The 26,789-nt window shown below is 43.2% G+C and overlaps 2 protein-coding genes across 3 annotated transcripts; both read left to right on the top strand.

Annotated features, from left to right (window-relative positions):
• Positions 1 to 3,828: 3,828 nt before the first annotated feature.
• On the top strand, positions 3,829 to 13,168 carry khnyn (KH and NYN domain containing). 2 transcript variants are annotated; one of them, XM_030088133.1, is made up of 9 exons: positions 3,829 to 4,098; positions 5,361 to 5,637; positions 6,982 to 7,116; positions 7,257 to 8,992; positions 9,120 to 9,250; positions 9,666 to 9,762; positions 10,291 to 10,398; positions 10,487 to 10,588; positions 10,756 to 13,168. In XM_030088133.1, the coding sequence occupies exons 2-9, from the start codon at positions 5,398 to 5,400 to the stop codon at positions 11,027 to 11,029; spliced, it is 2,823 nt and encodes a 940-aa protein (XP_029943993.1). In that variant the 5' UTR covers positions 3,829 to 4,098; positions 5,361 to 5,397; the 3' UTR covers positions 11,030 to 13,168. The 2 variants fall into 2 exon arrangements, with proteins under 2 accessions (XP_029943993.1, XP_029943992.1); XM_030088132.1 differs by having other exon boundaries at positions 3,832 to 4,098; positions 10,696 to 13,163.
• Positions 13,169 to 15,013: 1,845 nt separating this feature from the next.
• On the top strand, positions 15,014 to 26,622 carry LOC115385904 (adenylate cyclase type 4). Its single transcript, XM_030087987.1, has 26 exons — positions 15,014 to 15,229; positions 16,336 to 17,284; positions 18,028 to 18,237; positions 18,322 to 18,483; positions 18,878 to 19,027; positions 19,733 to 19,887; positions 19,981 to 20,092; positions 20,179 to 20,306; positions 20,503 to 20,661; positions 20,791 to 20,950; positions 21,074 to 21,250; positions 21,431 to 21,462; positions 21,902 to 21,955; positions 22,034 to 22,097; positions 22,193 to 22,290; positions 22,379 to 22,463; positions 22,643 to 22,780; positions 22,888 to 22,965; positions 23,054 to 23,229; positions 23,487 to 23,571; positions 23,671 to 23,829; positions 23,925 to 24,071; positions 24,160 to 24,267; positions 24,474 to 24,591; positions 24,724 to 24,848; positions 25,338 to 26,622. Exons 2-26 carry the CDS (start codon positions 16,445 to 16,447, stop codon positions 25,470 to 25,472), a joined length of 3,855 nt encoding a protein of 1,284 aa, XP_029943847.1. The 5' UTR covers positions 15,014 to 15,229; positions 16,336 to 16,444; the 3' UTR covers positions 25,473 to 26,622.
• Positions 26,623 to 26,789: the final 167 nt, after the last annotated feature.

The following is a 26,789-nucleotide window of genomic DNA, read 5'->3' as shown; positions in this document are numbered from 1 at the left end:
ATGTCACACCCATCAGTCAAAAGCCACAGACGTAGATAAATGTTTATTATACATGAATGGGTATTATTTAAATTAAATGATAATCAATGGGATTAAATAAACTTCGACCAATTACTTGTAAACACTTTAATGTAATTGTGTAATTGTTTTGGGTGCTTTTTTTTTTTTTTTTGCTTGTTTTTTTATAATTGTGGTTTGGTGTGATCAAGTGTCCTCGGCTGGCTTGGCGGTGTTGCTTCAAAGTAAGAACAAATATCAACCGAAGCCCTTCATGTGGAGTTTGTATTATCTTCAAATGGAGGTTTCACTCTGTGTCTCTCTCATTATTCCAATCATAATTCCAAAGTTTGGTTAAATTGAATCTAAATGCCGTGTGATATAAGTGTGTGCATGCCTGATGGTTTTCTAGCAAATTATCTATGTGGTTTAATTATTAAATCTCAGAGTTTAATCACACACTCCACAAAAAGGGGCTCCTCAATTTCATCTCAGTCGTCACAACGCAAAGCACTTTGAAAATATGTGTCTGTCTTACAAAAAGTATTTAAACAATGTGCCTGATATGAATATTGTTATCAGAGGAGTTACCACAACTGCTGAAAAAGATGCCACCAGAAGATGACACTGGTGAGTATCCTCGGTCCTGAAGTTGGTGGAAGCTGTGAAGAGTTTGTCTGGATCAATACCGCCCCCTGGAGTTGATCTGGAGTAATCATCAGATATGCATTTGTGTTTTTAGTTTTTAGTTTTTTTTCTCTCAGTTGCTTTGGTGCATTTCTCACGTCACTTTTTCACATTTTCACAGCAGTTAATGAATTTCTCAAATCAATTGCTACAAACCACAAAAACTTAGTTGATAACCTGCAAAATCATAACTGGCTGGACCACCTTTCACAACTGAAATCAAGCATTTGCAATATCTTTTAATGAGTCTTTTTCAGCGCCGTGTAGGAATTCTGGCTCACTCATCTTTGCAGAATTGTTGTAATTCAGCCCCATAGGAGGATTTTCAAGAATAAGCCGCCTTCTGAAGGTCACGCCACAGCATCTCAGAGGGTTTCAGGTCAGGACTTTGACAAGGCCACTCCAAAGTCTTGGTTTTCATGCTTCCATTTATCACAGCAGGTCTTCCAGGTCCTGAAACAGCAAAACAACCCCAGACCATCACACCACCATGCGATTTTACCGTCAGTATGATGTTCTTTCTACACGGGACACACGCTTTCACAAAGGTTCAACTTCATCTCGTCAGTCCATGGAGTCTTTTCACAATAGTCTTGAGGGTCATCAAGTTATCTGGCAGAAATGAGAAGAGTCTTGATGTTCTTTTTTGCTCAGCAGTGGTTTTAGTTAGGCCTGCAGTTCTTTGGATGTTGTTGTGGGTCTTTTGTGACCTCTGAGATGACTTGCCGCTGTGCCCAAAGCTTTAGAAATGGCTTCATAACTTTTTCTAAACTGATGGATCTCATTTACCTTCCTTCTCATTTGTTCCTGGATTTCTTTGGATCCCGGCATGAGGTCAAGCTGTTGAGGATCTTCTGGTCGACTTTACTTTGTCAGGCAGGTCCTATTGAAGTTACTTCTTGATTGAGAACAGGTGTCTCAGTAATCAGGCTTTGTGTGGCTGAGAAATTAAACTCAGATGTGACAAACCAGTTCTTTTTTTTTTTTTTTTTTTTCTTTTTCTAATGAATTATGTGTCTTATATTTAAATTAGTTTGATGATCTAAGCATTTAGGTGTGACAAACGTGCAACAAAATAACGGAATCAGAAAGGGGGTAAACACTTTTTCTCACCTACTTGTACTTGTATTCAAGCACTTCTGCAAATAGAATGTTTCCCTCTACATTAAGAATCCAAGAAATATGTTGGATTATAACAAAACTTATGTAATGAGGTGACAGTGATCCTTCAGCGCTGCTCTCCTCATCTGGAATCGTTCATCATGAACTGCAAACCCTTCTGCTTCCCTCCCCATGAGTGAGTTTCATTCATACTGGTCTGCATCCCATCATGCAACAGGGTGAGTTACAACAACGACAAGACGAAGACAAAGACAAAGATGAAGACGAACCATACTCACTTGAATTTTGTTTCTCTCGTTTTGTCTATATTTGAGTGAGTATATTGCAGTTTGGCCAGAAGATGGCGCTACAACATAGGTTATTTACACGACCTGGAGGCGTGGCGATAGCACAAGATAAAGTGAGAAACAATGAAAAGAAACTTGAAAAATGCTTAGTTCACGTCTCCATATGATTCATTTATTTGTCTGTGCCACCACATTGACTATTTTCAATACGATAGATAGATAGATAGATAGATAGATAGATAGATAGATAGATAGATAGATAGATAGATAGATAGATAGATATATTTCTATGCTGAATTAAAGGGGAATGGGCCATTTTCACAGCTCCACTACTTCCTGAAAATAGCTGTGCACATTCATTTCCTGTCTTGCATTATTGGCCAAAATGATTAATCCAGGTGTGTCTTGTTGCAGCAGTCTAAACCAGACACACCTGGATTAATCAGTTTGGCCAATAATGCAAGACAGGAAATGAATGTGCACAGCTATTTTCAGGAAGTAGTGAAGCTGTGAAAATACCCCATTAAAAAATCTTATGTCAACCGATGTGTTTGGCGAGTCATTTTCTCACGTTCATTTGCCACAAAACTCAGAGTTGTATTGATGTCAGAAATATGAACAGTTTTACGTTCAGTGTAAAGAAACAAAGGAAACACATGGCATCATATTAACAGTTTTCACGGCTGGCGATCCAGTGTACTGCTGATGACCTGATGAGTAATGGTCAGATGAGCAATGACACAGAAGAGAATAAGACAGATCAGGAGTAGTTGTCAGCCAGATCACAAGTTAGGGTTAGAAATGTTAATCCTAACCCTAACTGGGAAACAGTTCACTGAAGGTGAATAAGTGGTGAAGAAGAAGAAGAAGAAGAAGAAGAAGAAGAAGAAGAAGAAGAAGAAAGTTTCTATCAAGTTGGAATATCAACGGCTTAATATTTAAAGCATATTTACTGAAATAGCAGTATTTATTTATCTAATGATCTCCACCCATTCTGATATGAGCAATGGTCAACAATCATCAACGTCTTTTATTGTGAAAATTGCATCTTTTTTATGTATTTGTGTATGATGCATGCACGGATGTGATCATATTAACATACTCATTCATGCATAAATAAACCAAACGTGTGTAGTGAAAGATATGTGAGACACAAATACAGTGTTTCAGTTCACATTTCCTGCTTTTTTCTCTCTTTTTCGACATTTTATTCATATTTTGATTTTTTTCTTGCTTCCATTCCTTCTTTTTTGCATTTTTAAGCTCTACTTAGGTCTTACTTAAGATCCCAACAGTGCCAAAAGATTTTTAAAAAATGTGAAAAAGAAAAAGTAAAGAAAACGCGAACTCGCGCAGTTTAGTTCGTGGCGTTGAGAAGGTAACATCGTGAAGTCTTCCACTCTGAGCAGTCACCAGCAGGGAGAAGAGAGAAAAGCGCTCCTGACGTCAGTGGAAATCCCCTTTCAGCTCGTGCTCCACTGAACTCAACCATTTCCAAACATACGCTGTAAATATGTCTCTAAAACACCCGAAAATGCCCGTGTTTGTTGAATAAATCGAAACACGCCATTCAGACAGTTTTGTCGCTTCTTATCTGTGCCCGCGAGTGATTTATTTTATTTTGTTTATTTATTTATTTTTTTTTTTTTTCCTGCCAGGATTACACGGCCTTATCGTGACCCGTCCCGACACAGCCGCCCCCTTTCCCCCCTCTGAGGTAAGGAGATACGGCTGCCACCGGAGTTTACTTTCGGTTTGAGTGGCTGCGGGCCTTCGTCCGGCGCGGTGCCGGGATGTCCAGGTCGGGCGCGAGCCGCAGCGACACGGAGCGTCTCCGCCACGCGCGCCGGCCGACAGGCGACCCGATTCCGCGCTCCTCGCCTTTCAGCCGCAGCCTCGCGTTTGATGATCGCCGTTTTTGTAATTGCGGAAGAAGCGAGCTGCTGTGCCTCCCTCCCTCCCGTAGCGAGCAGAAAACGAAACTCTGAGGGTGGATCGACTTCAAGTAAGAAAGCTGCATTTTACGCTTTTTTAAATGTGATTTTTATGAAATCTGAAACATCACTTTAAGTCCTGAACCTCACTGCTGCCTAATTTAACCTCACAATGAAAAGTTAAATATTTCCCGACACCCCTTTAGAGGGGGCTGTCATTTCTTATAACGCTTGTTTGACTTTTTCGCCTTCTAAATACGATGTTTTCATTTGTTTTTGGATTTTTAGGGGAATACCGAGAGTTTAACGCAGTTCTTGACTGAAATGAACCAAAACAGAGTTGTATAAAAGACTGTAAAGTATGTCAGAGATAAGATCTGCGTGTGTGCGTGTGTGAGATCAGCTCCACATGCCCAGAAATGTCCTGTATACAGGGCCGGCTCTAGGCATAGGCGAACTAGACGGCCGCCTAGGGCGCCACGTCCCGAGGGGGGCGCCGCGGTCGTACAAGGGGCGCCACGACGCTCTGTGTTCCGTGTGCCCCGCTGTGCAGCGGTCCGACGCACTGCGCTCCTCGTCCTCGGCGCTGCCCGGCACTGATCGGTATTGATCGGCATCGCTCCTCAGCGCGCACCCCCCCCCCCCCCCCCCCCCCCCCCCGCTCAACAAATGTCGGGACCGCTCGAAAAACACGCTCCTAAGGGGCGCTCGTCTCGGGCTCGCCTAGGGCGCCTCTGAAGCCCGGGCCGGCCCTGCCTGTATAGATGATGTTTTTACTTAATGCTGTACCTTTTTTTAAAGACTTGTTAGGGTAATAAGGATTTTGTCCTTCTTTCCTCCAATGTGCAACGTTTTGTTATTCCATTACAAAGTTTTGTGTCAAATTTTGGGAAAATAAATAACAAAGGAAAAGAAAGTAAAAAAGAAAATGAAAATGTCACCAGGTCAGAGAACATAGACAACAAATTAGACATGATCACATAAATAATTGGCTATGATAAGATAGAAGCAATTCGGTTAAAACAAAAATCATATTAAAGGAGGGATTATTTGAGTGAAAGATCAAGAGAAAGTTCAGCTGAGTAGTCCATTGAACCAGCAGCTTAAGTGAAAAAACTTGAAGCTACTTTGTGCTGCTTTTATGTAAGAAATGCAAAGTCTTTCAAGTGTATGGCACATGAGTGTATTTTAGCCTTTCTTCGTTTGGTATTTTAGGCCAGTGGTGGCCTTAAAACACACTTATAACACATTTATAAGACAGTATGTTATAAACGGACCAGAGTTGTTGTACTACACGTTCTAATAGTCAGTGTAACTGTTATCTCCTTTCTAGTATGTACAGCTCCTTGCTGCTGTCTTAAGAGGACGGGATGGACGGTGAGCACAGCGGCGGCGGAGGAGGAGCAGGAGGTGGTCCTGCAGATCCAGAGGTGGAGGATGAGTTTGCCTGCGCGGAGATTCTGCAGGGATCTCTGATCTCCCTGCACAGGACCGTGGAGCGGATATTCCGGGTGTCGTTTGGCATCGAGGCCGACGATCTCTCTAGCAGCGACAACGGGCAGATGTGGCTGAAGCTTCGAGGGCCGAGCAGCAATGTGAAAGCAGCCAAGGTTAAGATCTTTTGGATAATTCTGTTATTGATAGATGCACTTACATTACTCAAACTGTCACCATCCATCTCCACTTCATCATAGTCAGAGGTGTCAAGAAAGTACTTTCCCATGCCATGTTTTCCATGTACCCAGTCAGTTCTCGAAGAGCTGGGCTGATTGTGATCACCTGGGCCCAGAAGTGTTTGTTGCAGGTGATTCAAATCAGCCCAGTTAACTGACTGGGCACAACAAAAACATGGCATGGGAAAGTACTTTCTTGACACCTCTGATCATAGTCTTGTTTTTATTACGTTATGATGAATATACTTGATCTATTAAGCACATTTTCACTGCGTCAGCATTTCACACTGTCAGTCACATTCAAACACTGGCAAATCGGCCCAGTTATCCTGAGAATAGAAAACAAGCAGTAAAAAAATGTCTAGTCGTGAATTGCGTCTGCAGGTGGTTAGTTTAATTTGCATTCTTTGTGCTGTTTTTGCTCACTGTCACCGTCTCTACTGGTGGCAAGGTAAATACAAGTTAAAAGACCAAAACAATGCCATGCTGGCACGACCTTTTCAACCAGTTCTCTTTCAGACTATCACGGTCGTTGTTACGGTCGGGAACTTACGGCTGTACTTAGCCACAGTCTCTCTCCCCGAGTGCGCTCTGTTTTGCGGCCTTGGATCTTGTTATTTCTGCTCTAACAGCTTTGCCCTCCCCCGACTCCTTTATCTGTAGCTTTCCAAAGGTCACCTGAAGTGGTTGGCCTTCCTGCCTTAACACTATCAGTCGGACGCTGTCGTAAATAGCGCATGTTGCAGCGCTGACTGGCAGAGAAAATAACAGAAATGCTGCTGCAAAAACACAAATAAAGGTTCTGCAGATAATCAAGCAGTATACGAGGGGATCCTACTTTTGTAGTCTTACAAAAGAAATTATTTTTTTGCTTTTAAACTAGTTTCAAAAGCATTGTTTACCATATCACATGAATTATCACTGTCGCTTGTTTTTCAGATTTCTAAAGAGGCAGTTTAAATTTAGTTAGAAAAGCAAAATACCAAAGACTTTTCTTCAGTGAGCTCTCGTATTGCAATCCAAGTGATTCTCGCCTCCAGTAACTGAAGCAACTGGAGCATTTTAATATGTAATCAAAGGAAACCTGCATCGCTTTGCTGCAGTACACGGTATTTGTTTACACTCTCTTGTTTTGGGAAGTACCTAAATTGCTGCCTTTGGTTGAATAAAGTTTTATATTGGATGGACACATCATAAAGTCCAGCAGTGTAGTACTGCTGACACTGTAACCGTATGGTAAATAACACACCAGAAAAATAACAGAAGAATTCTGTCTTTCAGTTGTTTGTGAAAGGAGTCGTGAACCAGGAGGAGCAGAAGGAGCTTTCTTACCCCGAGGTCCTTCACTGTGTCTTCTGTGGAGCTCGAGGGCTGTTCATGGACAGCCTGATCAAAAACACCTCAGCACACATAATGGTGAGCAGCAGTGTTATTACTGGATTGTTGAATATGTCTTTTCTTTTTATAGTGAAATGTTAGAGAGCAGTGGACATTTCTAAGAGGTTTAATGAACCCTGTAAGTCTTATACCCTCCCGTTCTCCGTTCTCCAAACTAGGTGGGCTCTCTGGGATTCCTGCTCATATCGGGTTTGGCCGAGCCGGTGGTCCGAGCGTACTCCCTCATCGCAGAGCTGCTGGACCGATATGAGGGCTCTCAGTCCAGACGTGCGGAGAGTGGAGACAGGGGCTCGGGTGAATCTCTGGACTCACGGAGAGCCTTCAAAACCCTGGTGGAAAAATGGGACGACAGGCACACTCTTGATCTTCTGGTGCTCCCTTGGCCGGTGAAGGAAATCCTCCTGGATTTGGTGCAGGAATCAGGGCTTGGATCGAGCCCAGTGCCAACAGCAGCTGGATCACACGAGGATGCAGGGGGCGAAGCCAACGCTGTCAGACAAACAGTCTCAGATCCATATTGGACTCTGGATGAGTGGACTGCAGAATCGAGGAAGAACTCTGCAGCTAAGGATTCCTTTCAGGCTTATTTGGCAGGTGTAGGCGTCAGAGGGAATGCAGAGGGGGCTGAGGAAAGACTCGTACTTCCTCCACAGGAAGTCGGAGAGGAAGGACAAATGGACCAAGGGGTAACCTTAGGCGCAACGGCAACAGAGGGACTTCCTATGGATGAACAAGTAGATATGCAGTTGCCAATGGGAAACAAAGAGTTTTGGCTTCTTCTGAAGTTCTTCACAGCCATGGGCTACACAGAAGATGTTGTGAAGCGAGTACTTGCCCGAACAGGACCTAAAGAGGCGTCTCAGATCCTCGACCTGGTTCAGCAGGAGCAGGATCGTAGCGAGCAAGAGCAGAACATTCCAAATGTCCCTGAACCAAATAGTGAGCCTGCTGTCCCCCTGTATCAGAGGGAGATCAACCGACCCTGTGAGACGGAGCACAGAGAGGAATATGGCGAAGGAGAGATTCACATGAATACGAATGGAAAGAGAGCAGAGGAGGATGGGACCACGGGACAGCGTGAAAGTGAGGGCAGCACTGATGGAAACAGGACGGGTCCAGAGGAGGACTTCGTCCTGGGGGTGCTGAAGAAAGCAGCAGCCAGCTGTGGCTACACCGAGCAGAACGTCATCAAATTCTACAACATGCTGCCCGATCAGTCCACTCACCAGCTGCTGCTGGAGCTGCAGAGGGAGGAGACCAGGGAGGGGGAAGCCTTCGACAAGGGGCCCAAGGAGATGGACGACGTGGTGCTGGAGAAGGAAGCAACAGCAGCCGGACCAGCAGAGCTAGAAGTGAACGAAGACGATGAGGATTTAGTCCAGGTAGAATCGAAGGAGGAAGGACAAGTGAAGATACCGGACTTTACTGCTCCCATTGCAGAACCGGATTTGTTTACTTGGAAAGATGAAAACCAGCCGCCACAGCTAAAAGCCCCTCACCAAACCGTCCCGCCTGAGGTCAGAGGTCCGCCTCTGACCATGTATACCTCATCATTAGATCTGGACAAGCAGCAAGCTCAAAACCTGTATTGGCTCACCCCACATTCTGCAAAACAAGGCCATCAAAACCACAACGTCGTCCCAAAGCCTCGCTCTTCACACTCCTCAAAACAAGCTTTTCCAGCCCCTCAGCCCCACGGCTTCACCGCCAAAGACTCTTCTCCCACTAGAACGAGGGGGAGAAAGGGCTTCCTGCCCGCTTCTTCGGTGGTGGTCACGGGGGAGCAGCGTTTCCTGGAGGGGCTGCGAGCCCCCTTCCAGCTGAAGCTGACAGACGATCCCGGAGATCCCACTCTGAGGACGATCATCATCGACGGGAGCAACGTGGCTATGAGGTGAGGCATCATCACCCAGCAAAACTTCTCCTGCCGTCTTCTTTCTCTCGTGGTTGTGCCAGGTCATGCCCCTCCTTTGCTTCCGTCAATATGAATCTTTACCGTTCTGACGCTTGTTGTTCTGCAGTCACGGGTTGGGTCAGTTCTTCTCGTGCCGAGGGATCGCCCTGGCAGTCCAGCACTTCTGGGACCGAGGACATCGTCACATCAGCGCTCTCCTGCCACAGTGGAGGCAGAAGAGCGACCCCAAGATCAAAGGTAGCACATCTTATTCACTCCAACAAATTATAACATTAATACTGTTTTTAATTAGATTTTTATCCTTAGGCCTGCTTCAATTTGACAGACTATTTGATTTCCATGATTAGAGGAAAATCATATTCGTTCTTAGCTTCTCATTTATGCAGCGGAGATGTTTTCAACAGTTTGCGCTGAGCTGCACGTCTTCGTTTTAGGGGAATGAGTGTTGAGGTTTTAAAATAGCAAAGCTGCATACTTCCATGCGTGTGTGTGCATATTCACTCGGTTGCTTTGTTTTTCAAGAGTCCCATAAAAGAGGAAATCGAACCGGGCCTTGCGGTGCGGGCACACACACACACACACAAGGAGTGTGTGGGTGTTTATTTCCCCTCAGCACAGACTAAACACAGCCTCGTGTTTTCCCGTCTCTCAGAGCAGCACTATCTGACGGAGCTGCAGAAGCTGGGCCTGCTCTCCTACACGCCCTCCAGAGAGGTGCAAGGCAAGAGGATCACCTCCTACGACGACAGGTACACACACTCCTTACGCCTGTCGGCAACTTTGTTGTCATATCTGGTTCTTATGCTTCTTATATGTACTTATACTTTCTTCAAATCTTTTCTCGTGTGTATATTTATTCTCTGCCGGTCACCCTGCATAATCTGCTTATTTTAAATAGGCAGTTAAAATCGATTAAATGTACTTTTTTTTCATTTCAGGCCAGTGTGCTCACAGATAAATTTAAATTCAGTGGGTTTTCCCATCCTCCAGCTGTCATTTTCACTACTGCTTGACTCATCCACATTTATCTTGCTCATTCATTTTTATCGTTAAGCACAAACCCCCCTCCAAAAAAAAAAAACTGCCAAATTGCCTCACAAACATCATAAACAAATCACCGAATCATCTTCAGCCTTTGGGCTTTACTTGCTGATTATCCACCAATAAAATAGCAAAAGTTGACAAAGACACACTTATGTAGATTATAATTATCTGGGCTTCTTCTGTTGTTAATATAATGGCGAATCTCCTCGCCGTTCCCTTCTGTGTTTCCACAGATTCATGCTGCAGCACGCAGAGAGGACCAAAGGAGTGATTGTAACTAACGACAACCTGAGAGACCTTCTGGATGAGTCCAGAGTGTGGGAGAACATTATCAAGAAGAGGTAAAGCTCAATCAGGGTTGTTTTGCTTTAAAAGAATTTTCAAGTACCTTTTTTTGAATAATCTCTTAATCTCTTGTGGCCTCCACAGTCTCCTTCAGTACACCTTTGTCGGGGATCACTTCATGGTCCCTGATGACCCTCTGGGCAGAGGAGGGCCCCACCTGGACGACTTCCTGCGTTCAGGCCACAGGTGACCAAACCATAATCTTTTATTTTACACCCATAGTTTATAACCATCGGGGTGCATTTTACTGATGAATGAACGATGTATGAGTCCATCTGTTTCTCCCCACGCAGGCTTCTTAATCCAGGAAACCACACTTTTTCCAATTCAGCGACCACCTTCTTTCCCCCCAGCACGCCGCGCTCGATGACGGAGGTGCTGAACTTCCGGGACCGGACCCTCGGGGGAGGCGCAGCAGGGTGGGGTAAAGGCAGAGGGCCCAGAGGGGAGGCTCGGATCCTCGCCACGGCGGACAGGAGCGCGGAGGACACCGCCGCCCTCCGGGAGCGGCTGTGTCAGGTGTTCCCCGGCCAGGACAACATGGTGACTCTGGTGCTGCAGTGCCACCCCGCCGAGACGGACCTCAACGTGCTGTCAGATCTCGTCCTGGAGCAGCAGAAGGACTAAAATTCAGATTTGACCAGGTTTATTTACATTTTCCATGTCTTAATTTAACTGATTTTACAAGTAGAGGTTCTTACCTGTGTCTACACTTTGCACTGTGAAGGTCTGCAGTTAACACGTTCAGCACATGTTCCACTAACTACACATTCCTGTTTTATTGACCTAAGTTTTATAATAAAATGCAAAAATTAGACGGCTTTTTTGACACAATGAAGAATCTCCGACAGCAGATTTTTACACTGTTGTGCTCAGACTCAACAACATTAGAGGCATACTGTCGGCAAAGCTGGCAAGAAGGAAATTGTGACGTTGATGTTTTTGTTGCCGTGCACAACAACAAGAAGAATCATGTGAAACATTCCACAGTATATTGTGATCGACAGACACTTTGCATAATAAAGTTTTATTCTGATGAAGTTTCACAGTCAAACGTCACATTTTTAACATCGCCTGCAACTTAATAAAATAGCTAAATTAAACAAAAACGTCACTTGTGAGGCGACGATGTGAAAGTAGAAATCAGGATAGAAAAGACTGTTTCATCAGCACATCTTCATTCCATTAATTCGTTTCACACGTCTCTTCAATGGTTGGGGTTTTCTTGTCGGAATGTTTTTTTGTTTTTTTTTAAGGTTTTTGAAAGGTTTCTTTTTTCAGTAATATTATTTTTGCATGTATTCAGATCTGTATCAGAAAGGTAAAAATGCACACAGGAGGATTTGGGTTTTGATTAAAGAGATGCATCATCAAAGAATTTGAAAAACCTTTGGAAAGTTTATTATTTTGCTCAGTTAGGGCTGTGCTCATACTCCATTAATTAAAATTCATGTGGCATTTTTATTATTTTAGTTGTTATAGTTGTGGTCTCTGGTATATACATTTTTTTTTCTCAAAATATTTGATCTTCATGAGATGATAAAAATGTATTATTAAAAAATATTATAGAAGTAGATGGAATTGATGATAAAAAAAATAACGAATTAAAGGCATGAAATATTTCAGCTTGCTCTCGTTAAAAGAAATATGAATTATATTTAACTATAAATGAAATGATAGGAAAATGTAAATTGTCAAGCCTTTTGCACATGATGGTATGTTACTACTATATATATGAGTATCTTGTTATTTCACAGAGATTTGTCTCAACATTTTTGAAAAAGGGGAGGAAAAGGCCTTTTCAGGATGGTTTTATGAGATTGAGAATAAAAAAATGACTTGGTCAAAGGAAAACCCTCCAAGCATCTTTTCTCTGCCATTTTATGTTCTTAACTTTTTCTTACCAGAACTAATATTGGGTCTTAAATCACATGCAATGATGCCAGATGTATATTTTTGTAAAGACAATTAAAATTATTTAAAAAAAAAAAAAAACTGTTCAATTTGATTCTTCCTGCCATATTAAATCTGTACAAAAAATGTACAAGAAGTGACGAATAATGGGGAGAAACGTAGTAATAGCATCTACTAATGATTTCTGAAAGTGTTTCAGTTTAAACCTGATGGATTATCTGCATTTTACTGGTGTAATGTAATTACTGGGAAGATTTAAGACTTGTGAAGCTGTATCATGTTCACACTGTAAAAAAATCTTTTGACCATAGTACAAATAGAGTTAACTGCAAATAATATCGCCTAATTTTCAGTGCTTGACCTGATATGCTGCAAACAGAGTGTAGTAAGGGGAACTAAAAGACATTAGCTTCTCTTTATTGGCTTTCTGTTTAATCTAGAATAGAATTTAAATTTGTTTTACCTTATAAAACTCTTAACAGCCAGGCTACATCATATCTTGGAGAGCTATTAGCCCCATATGACCCCAGCAGAAGCTTATCAGCAGCGATTAAAAGGATCTCACCAGCACACATCAACAAGTGCCATTTATTGCTGTTGGATCCAAATAATTTTGTGCTTCAGACTAACTAGTTGCAATTTATTGGATTCCAAAATGAATTCTTATGAATTTATGTGTAATATCATTTATCACTGATTATCATCTTGGGGGAAAGAAATAAACTGCAAGATGTGGGAGAAGTAGAAACTCCATCTTTCATTTTACATCCTGAGAAAACAAACTTTCCAACATGGGCACATAAAAAAGGAAAAAAAAAAAAAAAAGAAACAGCGTCGTAAAGCAAATCTGATGAAGACCCTGCTGTTTGTTCGTTTCGCCACCAGAGGGCGCACTTCATTAATTAGTATAATGTTGCAGTGAACTGAAACCATATTCCAAGACTATAGGAGCCTAAATACAATGAAATGTATGAAATGTGTGATCAAAATTTCTACATCCAATTTTTTTTTTTTTTTAAAAAGGGAAAAAAACCCTCAGTATTTTTTTATTAGAGGCTTTGGGGGAAAATTTCTCCCTCCTGCCGCAGACTAAAGGGAGCTCTTTGCATGAGGTTTGCATATTATCTGTGTTGCCAAAGGTTTATGGTAGAATCCATAAAAGCATATTATAATGCCTTTCCTGTTATGCAATAATCAAACAGTAGTGCCTAACGTGTAACCAAACATGTTTTATAGTTTAGTGATGAAAAAAATCCCATTAAAGTAAATTTTTGCATGATCAAAATTGTTTTTAAATGTACTAAAATACTTCACAATCAAAGTTTTATTTTCAATCAAAACAATAATAAAAAGAAAATAAATATACAGATTTTGCTGTTGCGTCATTTGATTTAATTTCTTCCTTTTTTATGTTTTGTTTTTCCACATCACTTTAAAAAAAAAAAAATAATGAATGGGTAAGTAAATGACGTATTTGCTCCCATGTGGGAAAAAAAAGTATTCCTTTAAGGGAGCTCACTTGTTTCTTTTTTTTTTTTTTTGGGACTTCAGAGATTCAGACTAACCCGCCTTCTTCTGATAATAGAAGCGTATTAAACCAGTTGAACAAGGTTTCGAACAAAAGAGAAAAAAGGTGGCTCGTCTATTTTGGGAACATCCAACAAGACAACAAGTGCTTGACGCATGCAGAACAAAATAAAAACCTTGTGATGTCAAGCTCACGTCCACAGGAACTTGAAGAGTATTAATCTGACAAGTTAATTCTTGTAAGATTAATAGATTTGCATGCAGGATTCTGAGTTAAGCCAAGAAAAGATATACAATTAAAAAAGTATGGTCAATGTCATGGCAACAGTGATTATCTTTATATATAATAAGCACGTGTATAAGGCAGCTCATTGATCCTGAAGAATGGAGCAGTGTAAAGGGCCAATGTAACAGATCAGAAGGTAATTCTGTGTAAACTCATAGATACAAGATGTGATTTAACAGTTAAACTGTACAAATAAAAGATAATAGATGTGATTGAACTGTTGAAATGTGTAAAATAACAGTAATTTTTTGACTTCTTTTCTTGATTCTGAATGTGCTTTTTGCACATCTGGCACTGCTTTCGTCTTTCCATTTCACCATCACCCTATCTTTGCACTGGTTTAATTTCATTGTGAAACAGTTTGTATCTCTTTTTTTTCAACGTCTGTTGGCATTACTGTGTTCTTTAACTGTCATTTTGTTTGTTGGCATTGTTGTTCTTTATATACAATTTTATTTTTTTTTTTTTATTTTTTTTTTTGCACTTTTATGGCTATTCTATGCACTATTTTATCCTATCTTTGCCGGTTTTACTTTTTTACTTTTTACTTTTTTCCCCTATTTTTGTACTCATTTTACGGTTTCATATCAGCCGTCTTTTCCTTGAATTTATTTTTTAGTGGTATATATTTGTCTCATCATTTCATATTTTATTTATTCTCGTCTTTGCACTGAATACACAAAAGGCTCGCCTGGATGAAAGTGAGCTGAGAAGTTTGACCTTTGACCCGTCCCCCTTCTTCTCCATCTCTCTTGTTTACCGTCATCCTGTTTGCGGAGCTGCTGCGCGCTCTCTTCCCCTCAGCTTGGCCACGCGCGCTCCGCTCGCTCCCGCCCTCACTCTCTCTCTCTCTCTCTCTCTCGCTCTCCTCCGTCCGGTTCGAATTGACGCGCATTCGCTCGCGCGCGCCTGAGACGCACCTTCTGACATTCGTTCATTCGCGCAAGAAAAAGAAGAATTGCGACTTTTTGTGTCAAGATTTCAGTCGTTTTTCAAAGAGTAGACGAGTCCGCGAGCGCCAGACTAAACACTGGGATGAAGCCGAGCCTTAAAAAAATGACATTAACTGTATCTGGACGTCAACATCCATAAACAATGAGGTAACGATTAACTTTTGTGTCTTAATTTCGCTTATTTTTCGCTATGTACATAAACTGTTTCATGCTTTCTCGAGTTTTCTGTGGTTTTATTCAGTTTCCTCACATTGTTGATAAGATTTCTTGGCGAAACTCGAAATTTCATTTTAGTTTGTGTGATATTTAGGGTAAAATCTGTGAAGTCTTTTATCAGAGAATGACAACAAATGCGCTTTTATCAATTATAAAAGTGAAGAAATTAGTATTAAATGATTGCAACACAATCTTCTACTGTCTCATCACATTTGCTTTGTGTGATTACTTCAGTATCCTTACTGCTCTGTGAGCCAAATTTGTATTACTTTAACAGGATTGTCTTCTTTTCTCACCAGTATCACACCATCAGCCAGTGTTCAGTGAGAAAATAGTCGACAAATTAAAAGAACAGAAATGGAATAATGATTGAAACAAGTGAAAACACTGAATTCACAGTCACAGACAGACACTGCACTGATCCTTGAAAAGCTACCACTCAAAAATCAGTCAAGGTGAAAGGTATGAATCAGATGAATCACTGCATAATCCCCCCCCCCCCCCCTTTTGCTATTATATCAGATATGTATTTGTGGGAAAGGAGACAGATTAAAACAATACTTTAATCTGAGAATTAAATCAGTGCGCGAGGGAGGCGGCCGTCACACTGTGAACACTGGCAGGGCGCAGAGAAACGTTTCACACAGTCAGATGATGGCGGAAGAACTCGACAGTGACAAAGGTTCTAGTAAACCACAGAGTGTAGGTGGTGACTGGAAAAAAAAAATGCCTTTAATATGCACTGGGTGGGTCTCCGGTTCGTCATTCCTGTACACACCTGAACAATGAGTCTGCATGTGCCATGCGCGTATGTGACAGGAACAGCCTGCGGCTCAACCAACTCGTTTTTTTGCATAATGGGGAAATTACTTGGAACAGTTCTGTCTCTGAGGTGGCAAAAACCAAAAGTCATGCTGAGGTTCATATTACTGTTTGACAGACAGGCAGACTGTGGCCTGAAACTGCGATGCCATTGAGTTCATGCTGGTTTATTGAACGATTGCTTTGTGTACTCATGTTTAATCTTCATTTTGCAGAGACGGTCTTCATATCCAGGAGGAGGGTGTAGAGCCGATCCAGGGTTGTATTTTCCTACAGACTCGTTGACGGACAGCCAGAAGACAGCAAAGCCACACAGAGGTCACCATGCCAGAGCAGGATCGCCGGGACAAGGCGGGCCCTGGAGAAGAGGGACCTCAGGAGTCCAGGGCCGCCAAAGGTGACACCCTGGAGCCGGAAGAGTTCAGCGACCTTACAGATAAGTTGAAACATTCGGCAAGAACTTTCCAAGGAAATGAAAGCAAAAGCGATTCTGCTGGACTCAAAGTTGAAGTAGGTGTTGCAAAAACAGAGAGAGCTCCCGAACCCCTCAAGGCCGATTGCTTGTTGAGGGGGACGAGTGTGGACCTCGACGATGTGGACAACCACAAAGACGCGTCGCAACGGATGAACAGCAGCAGCGATTCGGACTACGGCAGCACGAAATCCAGCCCCGGTTACGGCGGCAGGGGCTTCGGCGCAGACGTCTGCGGGCAAGAGCTGCTGGAGCTCGATAGGAAATCGTTTGAGAAGACAAGCACCATCTCGCCCTTGAATCTCTGTGACCCCACCGCCGAGAAATCCGAGTCCAGCAAGACCGGCCCCAGCGGCGCAGACGACGAGTCCCAGACAGACCCGAAACAGGCCGACGCTTCGCCCGGGGACGTCTCGCCCACTTTCCCCGACGCCCCGTCCGACGCCAGCCAGCCGAGAGACAGCATCGACGTCAGGTGGGACGAGGAGGACGAGGCGGACGAGGACGACGGGCGAAGCACCCAGTCCAGGCGCAGCGCCCGGGAGGTGAAGGAGTCGGTGTGCTGCTGCTACCACGCCGTCCACGGCGCCTTCCTGCGCTGCGTGGAGGAGACGCCGGCCATGCTGTCCGGACTGGTGCTGTCTCTGCTCTTCTGCATCGCCATGATCGTCCTCATTCCCACCACGGGACGGGTGAGGCAGAGAGACACGTGTGAATGTAGCGTCACCTCAGTTCTATCGAGGACAAAGCTCATTAGTGTATTTCAATTTTAGAATAAGCGGCAGTAAAACCACGTTTTATCACTTTTATGACGCTTTCATGTTTACCCAAGATTACCCTCCAGATTGATTTTTTTTTTTTTACACTCAAATAAAATAAGTTAACAATATGTGATACCAAGAGACTTATTTTAAAGACTAAACACATCTCCATGAAATAAATATATATTTCTGGATGAAGGAACACTATTTGCATTTCCTTTTCTTTTTTAAGAGATTTGCATGTGACTCGTCGACTGTGAATTTAAAAGCCAACCCTGGCCCTCCCTGTCATTGCTCAAATTAAAATACCTTTGGTCGGCACAGCGGGAGGAGATTAAAAACACGCCTGTTTGAAGCTCGCCCCGGCTTTCATCGCATATTATAAAGGCATCCAAAAGTGTAGCGTTCGGTGTTGATCTGACAGGTGCTGTTTAGAGCGCAGTACGCGTGCTAATGAAAACCGGGACAGTTCAAAGCGACGGTTGATGGATTAGGACGCGCTGCTGTTTATTCATTTTTGTGCCTGAACTGGAAATGGGAATTTTGACCAAACTGAGAGCGCATTCTTCTGCAAACAGAAGGAGATGCATTAGAAAAATCAATGCTTGACACATCTGAGATGTTGCTTAAAAAGTCTGTCATTGATGCACTGATTTGCCGCTTTTTGCTCACAGTTTTCTCTGGAGAACCCTTTCACCCACGTGGGCGCCCTGGCGGTGGTTTGCATCGTCCTCTGCCTGAGTGCAAATCTCTTCGTCTGCCTTCCCTGGCTGGCGACCGTGAGGCGCTGCGGCGGGGCGCTCGCCCTGTTCGTCTGGGGGACGCTGTACGTCGTCGCCATCGTCTTCATGTTCACAGGGGGGCCGGTCACAGCGTGGGAACAGGTGACGAGCAGTTTTACCTGTTTCTATCCTCTGAATGCTTCTGGGTTTTTTTTTTTCTTACACACATCCTTTTTCCCTCCACAGGTTGCGTTCTTCCTCTTCCTGTCCGTGAGTGTGTACACGGTGCTGCCTCTCTCTCTGGCCTGGGCCCTGCTGGTTGGGTTTGGGACCAGCCTCTCACACATCATCATCGTCAGCGTCTACGTCTCCGCCAAGAGCCCCGAGACGCCGGCTCTGGCCGAGCAGGTGTGGACCGCTTCACTTTACAGTATCTGAGGCCAGGATTGATACGTATCTGCAAATATTACACACATAACTCATGTCAGTAAAACCATTTCTATTAGATGTTCGGACGCAGATGGAGCTTCAATATTGACATAATATTTACTGCAACTATCAACCAAATTGCAAAGAGTCAAAGCAATAAACTGGAATTCACTGCTGCCGCAAAAGTGACGTGACCTAAATCTTTCAGCGTTCATGTGTGCAAAGAAAGAAAAAAAAAGTCACCGGTTACAGTAAATCATGCAAATAAGTTCACATTTCCATTTTCACACTGGTAGTTCAGCTGCGCCGGCGCTCTGAAAATGCAGGGGGGGCGTATAATGTCCGTCTGCTCTGCTCCGACTTCCCTTCACAGCTGGTGGCAAACGCCGTGCTCTTCGCGTGCGCCAACTGCGTGGGGGTCTTCCACCTGTGGATGACGGAGCACGATCTCAGGATATCCAATCGGAAGAGGGAGAGGTTCAGCGCCGTTCGCTCCCAGAAGGAAGTCCGGAAATACCAGCAGGTCGAAACTTCAGCTTTTGTTCTGAAAAATGGCTTCTTCTTTCACTCAGTGAAACATAAATAGGCCTTCAAACAAAAGATGAATAAACAAATGTAGTTTGTATGCAAAGGTCTTTTTTCACATATAATATTTGAAAAGATAGCTACAATATAATCTGTCCTTGTAGATACAGATATTTAGATACATATCTAAAGGCAGCATTTTTCTGTAAGACTCTAAAAGTGTTTATTAAGACTTTATTATCTATTATCTGCCTTCCTCCGAGGAATCAACGCTTTAATTAATTGGATTCAGCTGTGCTGTAGAATATCCCCTTTTTTTTTTCAGACCTCTGTTTTCTGTGTTCAGAGTTTGAAATCATTAAAAGACTCTTAAGATGGGAGGCTCTGGTTACCGTTCTCTCTTGTCGCTAATAGATTAATGATTCACTTGTCCACGGGCCAACGGCAGTAGAATAGATCTCCTCGAATGGATGCTATTCATAGCAAGTAAACAAATAGATGAAACATGATCCACTCAGTAAACACTCCCCGATGGCCGCCGAGGTTCTTTTTTTTTTTTTTTTTTTTTTTTTTTTTTACAGCCCTCCTGAACAGATTGTCACCTCTGTCAGACGGAGGTCCAGTGACGCTCGTCTCCGAGCTCACCGCCTATTTTCTACACGCATGTTGACCCCTCGCCGTTCTCCGTTGCTCCCGGCAACAGGAGCAGCTCCTCCTGTCGGTGTTGCCGCGATACATCGCCGTGGAGCTGAAGACGGAGGTGATCAAGAGGCTGTCCGAGCCCAAGGACAGGGAGGAGAATGAGTCCAACTTCCACAACTTCCACAGCCTTTTCATACGGCAGCACAAAGACGTCAGGTGACTGTCAACCAAAGTCACTCTTTAACTGTTTCCTCTTTTAGTTAGAAGTGGAAACCAAACGAGAACATCTCGATGTGTGTGTTTGTGCAGCATCCTGTACGCCGACATTGTGGGCTTCACGAAGCTGGCGAGTGCCTGTACTCCTCAGGAGCTGGTCGCGATGCTGAATAAGCTTTTCGGAAGATTTGACGACATCGCCAAGGTAAAGTTAGCACCCAGGGACTGATTTGATGCTAAGCTGGACTTCTGTCCCCTCACACACTCCTCGTCTCCACTGTCCCTCTGTAGAAGAACGGGTGTCTTCGCATTAAGATCCTCGGTGACTGCTATTATTGTGTGTCCGGACTGCCCGACCCCATCCCCACCCACGCCAGCAACTGCGTTCAGATGGGGCTGGACATGTGCACCGCCATCGGGTTTGTCGACATTCACTGCTAAGCTCTGTCTCATTTTTGAATTTTTTTTTGTACTGATTTTAAATTTATCTGATCTATGTACTTGTTTAGTGCAGTTTCTTGCTGTTAAAATAAGAACGGATTCTTGAAAAGCCTCCAAAATAAACATGGCTGAGTTTAGATTTCAAACGCTGATGAAGCGATCGTCATCTTCCAGCAAACTGCGAGAGGCGACGGGCGTTGACATCAACATGCGGGTTGGCGTTCACACCGGCAACGTTCTCTCCGGCGTGATCGGCTTGCAGAAGTGGCAGTACGACGTGTGGTCGCACGACGTCACACTGGCCAATCACATGGAGTCTGGAGGCCTGCCGGGGTGAGAGAGTCTCGAAATCAACACCTGATATCATGGAGGGAAAAAAAAAAGTCTATTAAATTGATGCAAAATTACATTTTTGGGGGTGTTTTTGCCTTATAAATGTTTTTTTTTTTTTTTTACAAACAGGCGAGTTCACATCACGGAGGAGACGCTGCGGCACTTAGACGGAGCGTACCAGGTGGAGGACGCAGACGGAGGAAGCCGGGATTCTCTTCTTAAAGGCAGAAAAACCTTCTTTGTGATTGACCCTCACAAGCTGGACAGCGCGTCCAAGAGGCCCAAAGGGGTATTTGTCAACAATTTTATCATCAGATGTGTTTTTTTCTGCATAATATCGATACAATGTAAACTATGTAAATCGAAAGGAAATACTTCTTCCTACCCTTTTTCCCGTCTGTCTTTCATTCAGGCCACCACTCTGGTAGCGATGGAGAACCGGCAGCGGGCGTCGGTCCGGATGTCCCAGTACCTCCAGTCCTGGCGCACCATCCACCCGTTCGCAGACCTGAGCAACCCCAACGCCAAGCCCTCCAAGAAGAAACTCATCCTGGGCAATTTCATGATCAACCAGTCCCACCTGTCGCCAGTACGTGTTCCGGTGCCGCTACCCTAGTTTCTGCTCGGCCCTTATCTCACCACACCTCGCTCTTTGTTTTCTCTCATGCTGGCGTTTGATCAAGAACGAAAAAGATCACGCTAGGTCAACGACGTGCCTTACAGTGTGCGTGTGTGTGTGTGTGTGTGTGTGTGTGTTTGTTTGTTTCAGGCAAGGCGGCATCGTCAGAGCACCTCCTCCTCGTAAGTACCAGGAATTGTGTAAATTACACTGCATTGTCTTATGTCTTTTAAAAGTCAGTAAAAACGAAACTCAAGACAAACTGTACTTACATTTATATTCAAATAATTTGGAAAGTGTGAAATAGATCAAAATCAGAACTTTGTTCTTCATTTATAGCTAGAAATTTATCCAAATAGTTTAAATGAATCCTGCAGGGTTTCTATTATCCTATACTCTACTGAGTCCAGCAGTAAAATGTGTTTGCTGTATATTTCAATTATTGGATAAATTTAATGGAAATAAATGAGCAAATGTGGGCCTCAGCCTAATAAAGAGTTAATGTTACTACAGTCTGAAGATGCAGAACAAGTTCCGATGCATTCCTCTGTAGTAAAGTAAGTCTGTTTCCAGTTGAATTGCGTGTGTTTACATTTCATGTGATCTTGTTTTTTTTCTCAGTTTGGACGTTGATATTCAAGTTAAGGGCTCACTGGACACGTTGGACACTGCAGGGTAGGCTTGCTTTTCTCCCTCATCTTGTCGAGTTTTTATTTATAAGATCTGTGATCTTTACTTTAATTTGTCCTTCAGGAGGAGAGCGAGAAGACTCAACTGTTTGACCCTGCTGTTTAACGACCTCAGTTTGGAGAAGCAGGTATTCATTCTTACCTCCGATCTGAGTGTTTTCTTTTTTTCTATTAGAAGCACAGATACCAAACTATCCACTCTTCAATCTGCCTTGTTCTCCAGTTTTGCCTGTCAGAGGTGAATGGCCTACACCAGTCGATGAGCTGCCTGGCCATGATATTCGTCACGCTGTTTGCCGTTCAGTTGCTGGTGTCTGAAAAGTGAGTAACACCTCCAGTCACGTTCGGTCTTGCCTGCTTTGGCTTTTTTTCAACCCAATCTGAACAGAAATGATACTTTTCCCTCCAGGAACTTCGAGTTGGCGGTGTCTTACGGCGCCACCATCCCTGTGGTTGTGCTGCTTCTGTCGATCTCGTTCACCGGATACTTAGAGGTAAAAACACAAAACACAGATCTGTAGTTTTCTTCAAAATGTCTCTGGTCAAATCATGCATTTTTTTTATTTATTGTTGTTCCTGCTTCCTTGGAATCACTCAAATAAAATGTGTGTAGTTACAGGTACTTTCTGTGACAGTCTTTTTTACTTTTTTTTTTTTTTTTTTTTTTTTTAAGAAATGGCGCTCCAAGATGCCGCAGAGCGTCCAGTGGATTTCTGGTCTGTCCCGCAGTCTCTCCACTAACGCAGCGTTCCGGCTCTTCCTGATCATCCTGTGTGTTCTCATCACCCTCCTGATGGCCATCCTCAACTACGTAGGCTCCTTTTTCAGTAGCTTTGCCATTTTTTTTTTTTGTGGCCATTATTCAAATAATCAGATGTGTTTGTTTTTTGTTTTTTTTCACTTTTTTCTCTCGTCTAGGTCTTCCTCCCAGGACAAAATTGCACTTCAATCGCCAACCAGACAGAGTTAGAAGGTCTTAAGCTTTACACTGGTCCTGTAAGTACTTCACGATTCACAGATCAAACTTGTTTTAAGGACGTATTTTCCATATTTCTTGCGCCTGAATCTCTGCTGAAACGCGCAGTACTACCTCTACTGCTGCCTGGTGGCCATGCTGGGCGTGATCGTCTTCATTCGGACCTGCCTGTTGGTGAAGTTTCTGCTGCTCACTCTGGCCGTGGTGGTTTACCTCGCCCTCTTCATCCACGTCTACGCCGAGAGGTCCACCTGCCTCATTGACCTGCTGTACAACGACACCCAGTAAGTGACGCCGGCTTTATATCCGCATGCACAGACTCTTTAGTAATCCCACTCAGCCCAGGTGTTTCATTTCCTCCCTTTTGTCCTCCACTCACAGTCCAGATTGTGAATCCTTGCCCAGAGTTTCAGATCACCATCATTTATTCAGTTGCTTTCTAAAGATAATGCCACTGAGAGATACAAGAGAGGCCCTGTTAGGTAGCAGTTTTAGCTGCCTGTCCAATATGAGAAAGGACTCAGATTATGTTTTTCTTCAGGCCCGGAGTGCTGAAGGACCCTCAAATCATGTCCGGAGTTTGGCTGGTCATCTTTTACATCGTAAGCCTCATTCTCGCCCGACAGGTGTGTGAGTTTTATTTATCTGTACAAATTACCACAATTCAGAAAGGGAAGCGATAATGTGTCTTGATCAAATTTAACTTTATCTTTTTTTCCTCTCAGGACGAGCTGGGATGCCGTGTAGATTTCCTGCTGGAGCGTTGTTTCCACTGGGAGAGAGAGGAGATGGAGACCATGGAGAACGTCAACAAGCTCCTCCTTCAGAACGTCCTGCCGCACCACGTCGCCTCCTTTTTCATGGGCAAATCCGTCCGCAACCAAGTAAATAAACCTTACCCAAATAATGTTCATCATTTTTCTCCATTTTAATGCAGGCAAATGTGGAAAAAAAATACTTCAAAACTCTTTTATTTCAGGACCTGTACAGTCAGTCCTATGACTGTGTGTGTGTGATGTTTGCGTCCGTGCCCGAGTTCAAAAACTTTTACAGTGAGAGCAGCGCTAACAACGACGGTCTGGAGTGTCTGCGCTTCCTCAACGAGATCATAGCGGACTTCGATGAGGTACGAGGAAACAGTTGTTAAACACACTGACTGTCATTGTCAGGAGCATTTCATCCTTACCCTAATTATAATTTCCTTTGTCACACAGCTTCTCTCCAAACCCAAATTCTCCTCAGTGGAGAAGATCAAGACCATCGGCAGCACCTACATGGCAGCTGCCGGGCTGACGTACACACCTCCGGGGGATGAAAGAAAGGTTGGTCTGTTTCAAGTTTCCTCAAGAATAAACAAATACAAACAAAGGTCATTGTCTTTACATTATCTTCACAGTGACTGCTTTAATTTCTTTTAATCCTGCAAAACATTAAATTTTTTGTGTGAAGGATAAATGAGAAATTATGAGTCACTAAAGGAAGGAATGCTTATTGAGCTCTGTTGTGTGACGTTTGGCTCCCCCTATAGAAAGACAGTGAGATGTCCTACAGCCACGTGCGCGCCATGCTGGAGTTTGCCATCGCTCTGAGGAACAAACTGGAGCGCATCAACACACACTCTTTCAACGTCTTCAAGCTCAGGATCGGTAGGTGACCTCCAAACAAATACCAGCAAGACAATACAGGGGCTGATTCAGATAAATGGATTTATAGACGTTGGTAAAGACTGATCGAAATCTTTTAGGAGAGATAAATATTAGATTTGTTGTTTTCTACAGGACTAAACCATGGTCCAGTGATCGCAGGAGTTATCGGAGCCCATAAACCTCAATATGACATCTGGGGAAACACGGTTAACGTGGCCAGCAGGATGGACAGCACTGGAGTGCTGGACAAGATACAGGTGAACACTACTGTGGAAATGAGGACAAATAAAAGCAGGGAATGATCTTTTCAAATGTAATTTGTTAATTAAATCTTCACGCGTAAATCACACGGAAAGTGGACATCTGGTCATTTTGAGTGAAACAAATTAAAAGGTGAGTCAGCTGGGAGCCGGCCCGTCCAGGATCAAAGAGGAGCGAACAGGTTTAGAAGATTCAAAGCTCAGAACGAGTTAACCAGTTGTTCTTTAATTGTCCGCTAATGGGGATAATTGTGTCTTAAAAGTGGACACAAATCAAGTGCAGCGATACATTTTAAATCCAACATATTTTGAATATTATATATTTTTGTGTAAGTCCTACAATTTATCAGACATTTTTCAGCATTTGTTTTTAATTTGATTAAATTTCACATTTAAAAGCTTTCCACAACTTTTTTTTTAAAAAAACAAATCCAACAGATCAGAATCAGATTGTGATTTTCACCTTTTTTGTCTCCGTTTTGCCAGGTGACGGAGGAGACAGGCGTGATCGTGGAGAGCGTGGGATACAGCATCACGCTCAGAGGAAAAATCAACGTGAAGGGAAAAGGCGAGCTCACCACCTACTTCGTGAACACAGATCAGTCGTCTCCTCCGTTCTGATCGGACTCTGAACCCTCATCGCAGGCCGCCCCGTGTTTGGTTTAATGAACCTGGCGGACCAGTCTGTTGAAGGCGACCCGACGCCCAGCGTGACTCAGGCCATTGAAACACAGTCAGTGGCAAGAACTGCAAACAAAACGCCACGGCTTGTAGCCTGCAATTATGAGCTGCAGTGACTCAATGCTGAAACGGTGACGTAACATCACAGGATAGCGCCCGTTCATCGGTTACATCCTGGAAGCGACTGCCTTTGTCTTTTCGACGAGACACTAAATAAATGTCTGACTGGTAACAAGGAGGATTGAAACCAAAAAAACTTGACAACTGAAAGTGGAGAGCCTTGTGCTTGTTGTCTCTTCCACCATGTGAAATGTAACTTTTTACTGTATTATTTTGAAGATTTGTGATTTGAAATATATTTGTCTGGTACACTTAAACATGGCTGAATCACTTGTGTTGTCCAGTTATAACGCACTGTCAGTGAATATGGATATTTTATCAGAAATAAAGGTACCAAACAATATTGGTGTTTAATGAAGGATCTTCAAGTGGCTTTTATCTTACGTGGTCATTTTACAACGTTTACTGACATTTTTTTTTTATACTTTTCTCACTCCAGCTTAAATTTCCTATAATTGTATCATTAAAACTCAGACATACTTTGCCTGCCGTCATTTAACTTGTCATATCTGGACAAACACAATCTGTTCGTGTGTGTTTTCCTGATACCCTCCAGCGGTTTATGGGTTAGGAAGGAAAATATGCTTATCCTATGCAAAATGGATTGATTCCTCCAAAATGTGTCAGCTTTCATTGTGATACCTCAATTATTGTTCATTATTCAAACACTTCAGCTGGCCAGTTACTTTAGTAATATAGCTTTAAAATGTTTTTTTGTTTTTTTTTTAAGCCCAAATGTAAATTTTTGTTCTGACAGCAACTTTAAGCTGGCATGTGAGTTAGAGAATTGCACTTTCTAATTTGTTATGTTTTTAAAGGGTATTGTGCACTTTTGATTGTACACAGGATGTTTCTCCTGTTTCTGTGAGGTCTGATGACAAGTGTGAATGGAAAAACAAAAACTTGTGATATGTTTAGCTCTGGGAAATATTTTTTCTATCCTATTTATAGACGATTAAAGTTAATAACCAGTTCAGTCTGCCTCTTGTTTCAGTCTGTCTCTCTCTCACTGACTGCACTTTGACGATTATAAGAACTGTGGAATTTCCCTCCTTCGTTGGTCACGCCCACAAGCTCTCTGATTGGCTAAAACTCACCCCCGCACGTCTGTTCTGGCGTGTGATTGGTCGAGGTGGT

Source organism: Salarias fasciatus, chromosome 3, assembly GCF_902148845.1.
Source record: "Salarias fasciatus chromosome 3, fSalaFa1.1, whole genome shotgun sequence".
Taxonomy (NCBI): domain Eukaryota; kingdom Metazoa; phylum Chordata; class Actinopteri; order Blenniiformes; family Blenniidae; genus Salarias; species Salarias fasciatus.
This window is presented reverse-complemented; position numbering and strand designations above follow the sequence as displayed.

What these genes read in the sequence shown, in the direction of transcription:
- khnyn (XM_030088132.1), top strand. Translation starts at nt 5,398, where the DNA reads ATGGACGGTGAGCACAGCGGCGGCGGAGGAGGAGCAGGAGGTGGTCCT. An exon ending in ACACCTCAGCACACATAATG is followed by an intron (nt 7,117 to 7,256) that starts GTGAGCAGCAGT and finishes TCTCCAAACTAG; the next exon opens with GTGGGCTCTCTGGGATTCCT. An exon ending in GAGCGACCCCAAGATCAAAG is followed by an intron (nt 9,251 to 9,665) that starts GTAGCACATCTT and finishes CCCGTCTCTCAG; the next exon opens with AGCAGCACTATCTGACGGAG.
- LOC115385904 (XM_030087987.1), top strand. Translation starts at nt 16,445, where the DNA reads ATGCCAGAGCAGGATCGCCGGGACAAGGCGGGCCCTGGAGAAGAGGGA. An exon ending in GCCTCATTCTCGCCCGACAG is followed by an intron (nt 23,572 to 23,670) that starts GTGTGTGAGTTT and finishes TTTTCCTCTCAG; the next exon opens with GACGAGCTGGGATGCCGTGT. An exon ending in GAGTGCTGGACAAGATACAG is followed by an intron (nt 24,849 to 25,337) that starts GTGAACACTACT and finishes CCGTTTTGCCAG; the next exon opens with GTGACGGAGGAGACAGGCGT.